The 13,062-nt window shown below is 48.2% G+C and overlaps 1 protein-coding gene across 1 annotated transcript in view; it reads left to right on the forward strand.

The window, feature by feature from the left end:
- The window catches only part of NID1 (nidogen 1), a 69,690-nt gene that overhangs the window by 43,991 nt on the left and 12,637 nt on the right, over positions 1 to 13,062 (forward strand). The window contains exons 13-14 of the mRNA XM_012660353.1: positions 8,418 to 8,645; positions 9,614 to 9,786. Coding sequence (XP_012515807.1) covers positions 8,418 to 8,645; positions 9,614 to 9,786 — 401 coding nt within the window. The remainder of the gene's footprint in view (positions 1 to 8,417; positions 8,646 to 9,613; positions 9,787 to 13,062) is intronic.

The raw sequence follows: 13,062 nt of genomic DNA on the forward strand, positions 1-13,062 counted from the left end.
GGTTTTTGTCAAGACATGAGCTGGGGCTGTGAAACAAACGTGTGGTCCAAGGGGTGATGCTAAGGTGAGGCCCCCTAGTCTCTAACACCCAGGTCAAGACGTAGGACTTGAGCAGGACCCCGGAAGCCCCTCCAGGTGCTGTGTCCCAGTCACAGCCTCCTCCTGCTCCCCAAAAGCAGCCTCTAATCTGACTTTTGTAATAATCCCTTTCTTGCATTTCTTTATAGTTTTATCACACTTGTGTGTGTTCCTAGACACTGTAGGTTTAGTGCGGCTCATTTTTTCAATTTCTAGTTTTCTCCTCTGTTTTTTCTTTTCCTTGCAATTGGTCTATTGAAGAACCCACACCTTTTGAACTGTGGCATTTCCCACTCATGGTGCAGTGGCACATGCTCTTCTGTCCTCTAAATCTGCGGTCCCCAACCTCCGTGCCACTGACTGGTACTGGTCTGTGGCCTGTTAGGAACCAGGCCATACTGCAGGAGGTGAGCAGCAGGCCAGCGAGGCTTGGTCTGTATTTACAGCCGCTCCCCATCGCTCACATCACTGCATAAACTCTGCCTCCTGTCAGATCAGCCGCAGCATTAGATTCTCATAGGAGCTCAAACCCTACTGTAAATTTCTCATGTGAGGGATCTAGCTTGTGTGCTTCTTATGAGAATCTAATGCCTGATGATCTGAGGTGGAGCTGAGGCGGTGATTCTAGCGCTGGGAAGCAGCTGCAAATACAGATTATCATTAGCAGAGAGGTTTAACTGCACAATAAATGTAATGCCCTTGAATCATCCCCAAACCATCCCCCATCCACACCCCCGGATCCGTGGAAAAATTTTCTTCCATGAAACCGGTCCCTGGTGCCTGAAAGATTGGGGACTGCTGCTCTAAATTGCCTGCAACCTGACTGAGGCTTGATTAGACTCAGGTGCAATCCTTTTGGCAAGACAGTAGGTGGTGGTGTGATCTTCCATCAGAAGCACATGATGTCTGCTTGTCTCACTTTTTGTGATGTTAGGAGACATTGATGATTATTGCCTAGATCCCTGAATTCCTGGGGAATGACAAATGGTGATATTCTAATTTTATCATTTCTTTCTCATTTATTAGTTAGAATTGATGCTCATTGTCTAGGTCCATTAATTTCTAAAGAGGGAGTGGGAATGATGATAGTGTAGTTCTGTTATTTATTAGGCTTTATTTTCACATCAGATATTTATTTTCATTTCTTGCACTTTATAAATGCCTCCCCTCATCTACTCTTGGGTTGCCCAGTGGTAATTTCATAAAGGAAAGACAGGATAACTTCTTGGAGCTTCCTCTTATTTATTAGGTGTCAAGATAATAAATAGATTCCTTGTTAACCACAAATTAGCCTTTAGTGTTTAAATATCGTTACAAACTCATGGGTATCAATTGGTTTTAACTGTTATTCTCGCTATAGCTCAGAATTCCATCTTTGGCCCCTGGGAACCTTTGTAAGTTGGCTCCTGGTCCTTTTGACACAAGCCTGGTAGTCACTGGTAGCTGCCCTTGTACGGCAAGAAGTTCCAAGTTCATGTCTATTTCCTGTGTCAGAACGAGAACCAGCCATTTCTTCACGAATCCCTGCTTTTAGTGGGCAATGGCATTGCAGGACTACAATCTAAGTACTGGGGAGGATCACGCAGAGCCTTGTGAGTCCATGTTGGTATTTCCAATTCAAATTCGTGACTGCAGGAGTTTTCCTTACCCTCTATTAGATCATATCCGGATCTCCTTCCTTCCACACCGAGGACCCTGGATCTCAATGGCACAGTGGATGATAAGAATTAGAATGTACCACAATCACTCATTTACTTTATCCCACATTACACACACAACAGTCTCGGAATAACAATACTAGTACTACCCTCACCAATATAATTTCTGAGAACGGTTTTTTAAAAAATGTTTGCATTTGCTTGTTGCATTCCCCCTCCCACGTTTATAGTTGTATCTGCCTTGCCTGAGCGTGCAGCCATTACAGACTGCACCATCTCCCTTAGCCCTCGTTTGGTCTTACTTCAACATGTAACCTACACTTACTGTTCCCTGTATCAGTCAATGTCTCTCAAAGTTATTTGGTTGTGAGAAGCTTGTGTTCTAGGAGATTCCTCAGGAATAGCTCATGGAAACAATATTCCTTTTTCATATATTTTTTCCCTTGACGATCTCAAATATTCTTCTGACATAAGCACGTCTGTCCTAAATTCTAATGATACTCTGAAGATAATTCCCGCTTTTTACCTAGATGCCCAAAGGACTTTTTCTTTCTCTTTAAAGTCCAATAAGTTTACTAGAATATGGCTTGGTGTTGGTTGTTCTGGGTCAACATCCTTAGTTACACCGTGTGCTTTTTCAATTTATCATTTCAAATTCTTTTTTTTTTTTAATTTCAGGAAGTTTTCTTGAATTATAGCGTTTAGTATTTGTTTTCTTTCCTTGCTTTGGCTTATTCCTTCGGGGACTCCTATTTTACATGTTAAGTTTTCTTTGCCTATCTCTGGTACTGTCCCTTTTTCTCAAATCCTTTTTTTTTTTTTTGTTTTGAGACAGGGTCTTGCTCTGTCACCTGGGCTAGAGTGCAGTGGCATCATCATAGCTCACAGCAACCTCAAACTCCTGGGCTCAAGCGATCCTTCTGCCGCAACCTCCTGAGTAGCTGGGACTTCAGGCTCGTGCCACCATGCCCAGCTAATTTTTTCTATTTTTAGTAGAGATGGGGTCTTGCTCTTGCTCAGGCTGGTCTAGAACTCCTGGACCTCAAGTGATCCTCCCACCTTGGCCTCCCAGAGTGCTAGGATTACAGGTATGAGCCACCGCACCCGGCCAAGGAGAATATTTACTCGGCCTTGAAGGATGGGTAGGATTTGCACAGGAGATGGGGAGGAATATGAGGGGGAGATGCAGGTAGGCAGGTAGGGGGAGGCCAGGTTGTGGAGGATCCAAACCAGGCCCCTCAGAGGCCTGAGAACTGCCTGGTTTTGATGCCTGTGGCGCCCTCCGACCACACCACCACCTCCCTCCCTTGCAGCTCTCACGTGCCCGCCGCGTTTCCAAATCAGCGGAGTCCTCTCGGAGCCTTGCGGCAACTCTGTCCCTTCTTTCTCCTGAAGTCCTCTCTCACCTAAAGCCCAGGGAGCATCACATCAACCACCTTCACCAACACCCCAAAGTTGTCGGCTTCCTGTCCCTTCTCCACTCACAGCCTGGAAATCTGTGCTCTTCGGTCAGTTCCACTGCTGCGCCCAGGCCGCTGGGCTGAACCACGTGGCTGTGTGTGTTGGGGACACTGCAGATTTATTGCTCTCAATGCCAGGCGATCCCTGGACTGAGGCAGGCCAGCTACCCTTCCTCTCTGCTCCCACGGCAGCCTGTTTAGACCATTGCCGGCCACTTCTCCCACTGCGGGCCCCTAACGGGATCCTCACTTTTCCTTCTAGCCTGAGGACTCTGAGGACTGTCCTGTTTGGCTTTGTCCCGGTGCTTGCCGGGCCCCTGGCTCATCGCGTCTTTCAGGAAATGCTTGTAACACAAGGAAGTAAGCGATTCGGGGGTCCCTGGGGTTCTTGGCCTGAGGGGTCTGCGGAACACAGTGGCTGGAAGAGCCGACGGCGGTAGCGTTTCAGGAGGGGACGGGCGCAGCAGCCACGCCAGGAGACAGGTGTGTGAGGGACACTCAATGGTGCAGTTTCACATGGTGACAAAAGGGACAGCACACAGGCTAGAGCTGCATGTTCTGTTTTCCTTGTTGTTTAACGACCTTTCTGCTTTCCCCTCGTTTCTGCCCTTTTCTGATTGCTGGTTCCCTGCTTCTCGGGGGCAGGCTGCTTCCTCGCCATTCCTGTGAGGATCGGGGGCGAGACAGTTCACGAGTAAAGATATCTGTCATTATTATTATTACCACTGTTAGTCTGACCAGTGGTGATGTCCTTAGTAAACCCCTAGGAGCATAAAGATAAAGACCATGTCGGGTTGACATTGTCCCCTTTACTTGTAAATTCCCATTCTTGGAAATTTGGCAGTCTTGGACTAACAAGTGTCCATTTGGCAGCTAATGAGATGAGGCTGCGAACCAGCAAAGTCTCAAAAGCGGCAGAGACCAGGCGTCACGCACTGCCCCTGCATGACCATGTCCAGAGACGTGCATCATGGAAGTGCGTGCTCGGAGCCTGCGCAGCCCCTGGGGACAGCCCACTCTTCCTGGGGGACGCCGACTGTGTGCGGGAAGGGGCTGAGTAAATGGCGCCTCCTCAAAAAGTTTCATGCTAAGTAGCCCCAGGTTCTCCCGTGGCTGTATGTCCTCTCTTCCCAGAGACGCTTGACATTTCTTGGGCACCTTCCCTCCCTCCACCCTACTGAGTATATGCGAGGTTACGATAGTCTTTGATTTGAGCGAACAAATTTAATCAGGCAAGGGAATGGAGTGCAAATCCAAAGATCAAGAATGTGCTTTCTTCTTACTTCCTTCTCTATTTCATTTTCCTCTCATTCTCTTTATCCCCCACCACGAGAAAAGTCACCCCAGACTTCCTGCTCAGATAAGTATCAGGCCTTGCATGCTTCCTTCCCCAGCAGATCGAACTACATGAGTAAGAAGCAGCTCACTTGAGTTATCATTTTGTCAACCAGAAACAAGCTCAGGAAATGTGTCTTTCTTACCCCTCCTCCCCCCACCCCACCCAACAGGCCTTAATGGAAAATTCCCCATGGAGGCCCAAGGGCCACCACAGGGGTGTCCCACTGGGGCCTGCTGGCCAGGCTGAGGAACCATCCCAGGAAACCCCCTGAGATCACAGCTTTCCATAAACACACTTGAAATGCCATTTCCTGAGTACCCTTTGAGGTTTCTCCCTCCTTGTTATAAGTTCAAGATACAGCACTTAAAAGTTCCCCTGTAAATTCTAGATCACTTGAGATTTTATATGTTGGCCAAACGCCGTGTTGACACAGAACTTTGTCAGCCACATAAAATGGAACAACCTCTACTCCCTTAAAAGCGTCACTTGGTTGACAGTACACAGAACACCAGTTCTGTTTTCGAACTGGAAAAACACCATGGTGTACATCTGCCGATGGCAGGAAAATGGGTCTGTGGGTTCACAGATAATTTCAGTGACCGTGTTAAGGTAAAGTGTGTATGTCACTGTTGGCATGACACGTTCCCTGTGTGTGAGCTGTCCCAGGCACTGGGGATGTGGATTCGAGATGCCAGGCCAGGAGGGGGAGGGACCTGGACCAGAAACCCAAAAACCCAGGTTCCCGTTTGAGCCGAGCCGCTTACCGGTACCGTGGCTTGGGGAAGCCCCTTAACCTCTCTGAGCTCAGTTTTCTCATTTGGTGTAAAAACCACCGTTGCCTATCACATAGATTGCGCTGAGAATTAAATAAAATATATATGTGAATGGGGACAGCTTATGTGGAAACTCTAAAACCCTGTAAGATTTCCAGGAAGTAAACAAGTTTTACATCCAAGAGTGAACAAAACTGGACATTTATTCTAACCAGATGGCTTATTTCATGTCTTTGTTGGGCGCTTCCTACATCAAATGTTTTGTTTTCGTTTTTATATTTGCCTCTGGGACAAAAGAAAAGCATGCACAGTTTTCCCTTGCCAGGTTCAACAAACACTTTTCTGGCATGATAACTACTTTTAATCAGCCACGTTAAAGCCAGTCAACATGAAAACTGGCAACACAGACAAAGGTAGTTTAAACATTCATTGGCAGCATACCCACTAATGTCACTGTGTTTGCTTTGTGTAGATACGGGCGCAAATGAACGTTTGAGTGCAGAGCCTAAAACTCCCTCTGTGTGCATTGTCGCCGTAGCCCACTCACTCCTCAAAACAATCCTGGGAGATTAGCGATTCCTTCCCTCTCCCTTCCACAGTTGCAGGGGCACGGCTCAATCAGCATTGTTGACACGCCCAGCGTAACACCAGAAGTGGAGGAACTGAGCGTCAAAAACATTTTCAGACACAAAATGCTGAGAAATAAATAATATAGTCTATGTGACTTTATTATTAATTAATATATGGTAATATATATTAATCAGCACATGCATATGTATAATTTCCCCCTAACATAACCAGTAATGCCCTAGAGCAGGGTTGCCAACTGCAGCCCCCAAAGGCCAAATCTTTTTACGGGTAAAGTTTTATTGGAACAGCACACTCATTCATGTATGTATTAAATGTGGTCGCTTTCACGCTGCAACCACAGAGCTGGGTAGTTGTGACAGAGACTCTGTGGCTCACAAAGTGGAAAATATTTACTCTCTGCCCCTTAACAGGAAAAGCTGACGGAGCCCCGCCCTAGGTTTATTCAATGGCAGTCTTCTTCTAGCCATCGAAAGTGCACAGGCCCCCTTTGCCCTCCATGCCTGCGGCAGAAGGTCTCTTCTGTGCATCTGCTGTATCCTGGGCCCCTCTGTCAAGACAGGACACGCACTCCCTGAACCATAGTTGTGTGTTGACTTGGCCACTGCCCCCAGACTGTGAGCTCCTCGAGGGCGGGCACCGTGGGTTATTCCCGTGAACAGTCACAGCCGCAGCCCAGCAGGTGCTTCTTGACTGAAGGTTGAGGAGATTCCGTCACTGTGCTCTCAGAGTCTTGCGTCTGCTCAGGGACACAGATTCCTTAGCGTCCGTGAGACAGACCACAGTGCGGGGAAGCCAGAGTGCCCTGGGAGCCCACAGAGGGGCACTGGGCCCTGCCTTGAGGGCCTGAAGGGAGTAAATAGGAAGTAAGTGCCTAAGCTGATTCTTGAAGGATTAACCAGGCCCTCGGAGGGTGGGGGGGCACAAAAAGGACAGCACATGGAAAGGCCTGGAAGGGAGAGGCTGCACGGTGTGGATGAAGTAGAGCTCTCAGCAGTCAGCGGCGTGGAGAAGGGTACTTCTGGCCAGTGTCTGGACATTGCTTTGTGTGGTCCATACTGCAGTGGTGACCACGCGGGTCTGGCCCGAGTGGTGGCTTGTGTGGAACCACCTACAATTCTGTATATTTAGGAGTCGTTTATTCCAGGCCAGGGCTTCTTATCAGCAATTCCACAGATAGGGAAGTACATCTGTCCCTTGGCATCCTCAGGGCATTGGTTACAGGACCTCCTGAGGATACCAAAATCCACACGTGCTCAAGTCCCTGATATAAAATGGCATAGTATTTGCATATAACCTACGCACATCCTCCTGTATACTTTAAATCATCTCTAGATTGCTTATAATACCTAATACAATGTAAATGCTATGTAAATATTTGTTATACTCTATTGTTTAGGGACTAATAGCAAAGAAAAAAATCTGTATACGTTCAGTGCAGATGCAACTTGTTCATTCTTTTACCGAACATTTTTGATCCACAGTTGGTTGAATCCATGGATGCAGAAGCCCAGGATATGGAGGCCCACTGTATTTCCCTGTTTGGGGATCTGTGCTGCACAGTTTAGAGGCCCGGTGCATGCCAAGCAGTAGGACATAATTAAAGGGAAACACACAAATGCTGGCAAATGCACTCAGTGGTATCTGGTACCCAACATCGTTAGCCTTGACTCAATATGGGTCATCCAGAAGCTTGAGCTGGTCCGAGTGCGGTGGGGTTTGCAACTCATTGATCACAACCAGTTACACATTCCTTTATTCCTTCTCCAGTCCCACTGCTTCACTTGACTTGCCTAAAAATAAAGAACCTTCAGATGGTAAAAGGACACATTTAGGAAAAACATACAATTCCTTAAAAGAAAACCCATCCGTCGTCAATGGATGAATGGATAAGCAAAATGTGATCTGTTCAAACAGTGTGATATTATTCAGCCATAAACAGGAAGGAATTACTGATACATGCCATCATTTGGATGAGCCTTGAAGACATTCTGCTAATGAAGGAAGCCAGATGCAAGTCTGAGTCTATTTATGTGAAATATGCAGGACAGATACATTCATAGCGCCAGAGTGCGATCGGTGGTGGCCAGGGTGGGAGGGGGAAACCGGGAGCCACTGCTTAATGCACATGCACAGTTTCCTTTTGGGGTGATGAAAACGCTTTGGAACTAGATAGAGGTGGTGGTTGCGCAGCATTATCAATGTTCTAAATGCCATCGAATTGTTTATTTTAAAATGGTTTATTTTATGTTATGTCAATTTGCTTCAATTTTTTGCTTTGATTTTTAAAAATTAAAAAAAAAAACTACCTAGGAGTGAAAAAGAAATGTAATCTTCTTGACAATTAAATCCATTCAATAATTATGATGTTTTAAATTTTGGAAAAATTGATGAAACAAAACTCGGTGATGGACAGGCAGCCCCCACGGTTCAGAGCGAGGCGCGGGGACCCTGCAGCCCTGCCAGTGAGCGCCGAGGGACAACACACCTGATTGCTGTCTTTTGCTTGTCTCTCCCACAGAGGTGGAGAAAACCCGGTGCCAGCTGGAGCAAGAACACATTCTCGGGGCAGCGGGGCTGGTGGACCCACAGCAGCCCAGGCCACCGGGGCTGTTTGTCCCCGAGTGTGATGAGCATGGACACTATGTGCCCACTCAGTGCCACGGCAGCACCGGCTACTGTTGGTGTGTGGATCGTGACGGTCGTGAGGTGGAGGGCACGAGGACCAGACCCGGGATGAGGCCCCCGTGTAAGTAGGGGGCAGGCTGCGCTCGCTCGGGCTTGTGCCTGAGAAGGGCCTTGGGCCAGATTTGCTGAGCACGCACTTGGCACTGTCCTCAGTCTGGAACTGCTCCACAGGGGTCCTAGCCCTCTCCCTCCGCTCTGCACCCCTCTCCTCTACCCTCTCCTCAGCCGGCCCTCTCCTCTCCATCCTCTCTCCTCTCCCCACCCTCTCTGTCCGCTTACCCTCTTCTCTTCCTTTTCTGTGCACACGTGTGTTCCACGTAAACACCCAGAGGCCTGCTGCGCAGCCACCGCATGGTAGCAGAGGGACGTGTGTGCTCTGGGTCCCCCAAGTGAACTCTCTGCAGAGGGAGGCCCAGCAGTGGGGCCTGCTCTCATCCTTGCAACACAGCGAGCGAGCAGCGGGGCTGAGGCAGCACCCAGGTCTCCTGCTCTGATCATCATTTTGTTCTGGAAAGGCCAGAAGGGGCATGTGTCTGCTTGTCCGGTCCCAGACTGTCCCTCTGGCTCAGGGACAGAGCACACTGCACAGGGTGAGCTCGTCATGATGGGCTCCTCTGGCACTAAAACGCTCAGCAGCTTCCACTAGGATGGGACCCCCGCAGGCAGGGATTTCGGGGTTGCTGTTGTTACACTGTTTGCTGCTGCTGTCGCTCTCACCCCACCGTCCACAGCAGAGCATGAATAGCCAAGTTATTGCTATTAAAAATAGCCAAGCCATTTTTTCACTTGACCTTTAATGTTACACTCAGGCCCGGCATTATCTTCCTCATAAGTGCCCTTTGGCTGACTGAGGGTTTCTGCTTCTGGAGCTTCCAGATATAAAATGGGCATTGTGTGGCTGTGCGGTTTGCAGTGCCAGGAAGGTGCTGGGCCCTGGGGTGTGTGTGTGTGTGTGTGTGTGTGTGTGTGTGTGCACACATGTGTTCCTGTGCACACAGGCCTCGCTCACTGACCTCTCCCGCCACCCAGGTCTGAGCACAGTGGCTCCCCCTATTCACCAGGGACCCTCAGTGCCTACCGCGGTGATCCCCCTGCCCCCGGGGACCCACTTACTGTTTGCCCAGACTGGGAAGATTGAGCGCCTCCCCCTGGAGGGAAGCAACATGAAGAAGACGGAAGCCAAGGCCTTCCTCCACGTTCCGGTGAGTGCTGGCTGGTTGCTGGTTGCTGGTTGTACCTGGTGACAGCTCCTGCAGGACACAGTTAGACTGGCACCCCGGGCTCAGCCCCTGGAACCAGGGGCGCTCATCCCACGTGGCCCTAAATGACCATCTCTAGATGGGCCACGGCACTCCTGAGCTGCCCGTGAGGCTCCCGGAGAGACGGAGCGGCTGTGGGAAGGCAGTCAGAGACCCTCGGGCGAGGGCTTCGGCGGGTTTGGCACCTGTCCGTGTGCGTCTGCACGGTCCGATCTTTCCACTGCTGCTGAGTTCACAGTGACTCATCTTGCAGCAGCTGCTCAACTGAGGCTCCTCATACCTGCCCCGAGGCAGTGACAAGCTTTGGCTTAGAGGCTTTCAAAGCTTCAGAGGTGCATTTTGCAAGTTGGGGATTTTTGGATCCTGCTAAAATGCCATTCTGTTTTATCTGAGATCCTGACCTCTGCCAAGAACCCAAACTTGAGGCCTGGAGGCTTCTGCTGCAGGGCTGGGTCAGAGCTGTCAGAGAATTGGGAGGGGTGCGGGTGTCTTGTAAGTGCCAGTGGGGCAGGGGCAGGGGTCATCGGCTCTTGTGAATGAACATCCGCAGAAAGCCCTGTCATTCCTCAGTGGGGCTGCAGAGCCTTCTTGAAAATTCCTGGCGAAGATGCTCCTTGTGCCGTGCTGTCTGCCGTGGACCCAGCTTCCAGCTTTTCTCCTCTTCCTCCTTTCTCTACCCCATGTGTTTCCTGCTTTCCCTATTTTCTTATCCTGCCGCACTCTGCCATATCCCTTCTTCTTTTAGACCAGGGAGGAAACATCAGCAAAAAAATATCCAAAATAAAACACTTCTCAAAAGCCTCTTGCAAAGCAGCCTTGATCAGATTCATGTCTTTGCCCTGCACAAAATCCTCAAATGACTTCCTCTTCACTCCAAATAAAATCCACTCCTTTCTGTGGTCCTCAAAGCCTTATGGGATCTGGATACCTCTTCCACCCCGTTCCCCACTGTCAGGGTCGTCTGTCCAGATGTCCCCTCGTCCCTGGGTTCCCAGTGTCAAGAATGAGTACTGGTATTGAGTCAAGCCGATGGCGGAGTGATCACAGACACAGAGTAACTTTATACAAACAGTTTATCACATAAAAGAAAGAATGGAAGGAAGGAAGGAAGCTACACAAAGTAAAAATACATTCCAGAGAGAGTGGGATGGGTCAGTCTCCAGGAATGGAGAAGGACACTGGAGGCCAAGCACGGCTGCTGCCTTTTATATGCCCACTAGTTTGTCCCGCCTTTCCCTTGGCAGGATTGGTGGCCGTTCCCCACCTTTGGGGTGATTGACAAGTTGGGGTTATATAACAGATCACATGACAGGTTGCATAACGAGGTAGCTTATATAACAGTTTCCCTTTCTGCACATGCGTCTTTTCCAGAATTCTCCACGAAGCTCCACCCATGTTATGCTACTTAGATGGTAATGAACTTTAGGTCAGTTAAAGGTTACTAGGGACTTTTTACCATATATGTTCCCACCAGCAAACAGTTCCTAACTGCAGTTTGGTTCCTAGCTACAATTAGGTTCCCACTCTCTGCCCTTAGCCACCTCCTTGCCACCCTACACCAGAACTAGCACTACCATGCTCTCCTCACTCACTGGCTGCAGCCCTCTGGCTGTCTGGCTGGTCCTCGAACATGCCCAGCACATGTCCATCTCGGGGCCTTGGCACTTGCTATTCCCCCCGAGTGGCATTCCCTCACCCTGAGACACTCACACAGTTCGCTGCCTCACTTGGTGCAAATTTCTGCAGAAGCATCACCTGTGCTGACCCCCATCCAGCCAACAGCCTCCGCTGCCCTCTGCCTCCTTGTGCTGCTGTCTTTCATCAGCGGCACTGCTTGATGCATTACGTATCCATGTGTATGTCCTGTATCTCGTGTATCCATGTGTATGTCCTGTATCTCGTGTATCCATGTGTATGTCCTGTATCTGGTGTATATTTCTTCCCATCAACAATATCTGCAGCACAAGACAGGACATTGTCTATTTCACGGAGGTGTTGGTTTCATAGTGGTAATTATAGACCTAAAATTGTGCTTCCTATATGACAAGCACTCAAAACGAAATTTGCCACACAAATGCATGGTGATCGTTGCATTCTTCTGTTGCCGCACTGAAAACATAAATCCCTGGAAGATCACCCTTTGTCTTCTTTGTGTCCTCCAGCACTTGCTGTCAGGTGGCAGGAATGGGTTAAATTCCCTGTGAAAGTCATTCTTCCCCAAGACCAAGGGGAGAGGCTAAGTGTCCTGGGAGGTGATAAAAGACAGAGAATTTAGTTGGGATAAGTGAAGTTAGGGTGCTGAAGCAGCAGGATAAATATTCAGTCTTCCCCCTGCCCCATTTGTGAGTGTATAGTTCAGTGGTGTTGAGTACATTCATGGTGTAGTGCAACTGTCACCTCCAGCCATCTCCAGAACTGTTTTCGTTATCCCAGACTGGAACTCTGTGTTCATTAAACAATAACTCCTCCTTCTCCTCCATCCCCACCCCAGCCCCTGGCAACCACCATTCTACTTTCTGCCTCTATATAATTAACTCCTCCAGGTACCTGATGTAAGTAGAATTATACAGTATTTATCCTTTTGTGTCTGGCTTATTTCACTTAGCATAATGTCCTCAAGGTCCATCCATGTTGTAGCAGGTGTTGGGACTTCCTTCCTTTTTAAAGCTGAGTAATATTCTATTAGTGGATACACCATATTTCATTTATCCATTCATCCATCACTGGACTTTTGGGTTGCTTCCGCCTTCTGGCTATTGCACATAATGCTACTATGAACACTGGTATACAGATAGCTGTCCAAGTCCCTGCTTTCACTTCTTTTGGATTTGTACACCAAAGTGGAATTGCCGGATCATATGATAATTCTATGTTTAATTTTTTGAGGAGCCACCATACTGTTTTCCACAGTGGTTGTACCATTTTACATTCCCACCAGCAGAGCATAAGTATTTTAATTTCTTCATATCCTCACTGACACTGGTTATTTTTTGTTTTTGTTTTTGTTTTAGTAATAGCCATCCTATTGGATATAAAGGGGTAACTCATTGTAGTTTGATTTGTATTTCCCTAATGATTAGTAGTGTTGAGCATCTTTTTATGAGCTTATTGGCCATTTGAATATCTTCTTTAGATAAATGTCTATTCAAATCCTTTGCCCATTTTTTGATCAGTATTTTTTTTTTGTTATTGTTAAGTTGCAGGAGTTCTTTATATAGT

The sequence above is a fragment of the Propithecus coquereli genome, unplaced genomic scaffold (genome assembly GCF_000956105.1).
Source record: "Propithecus coquereli isolate 6110/MARCELLA unplaced genomic scaffold, Pcoq_1.0 Scaffold66, whole genome shotgun sequence".
Taxonomy (NCBI): Eukaryota; Metazoa; Chordata; class Mammalia; order Primates; family Indriidae; genus Propithecus; species Propithecus coquereli.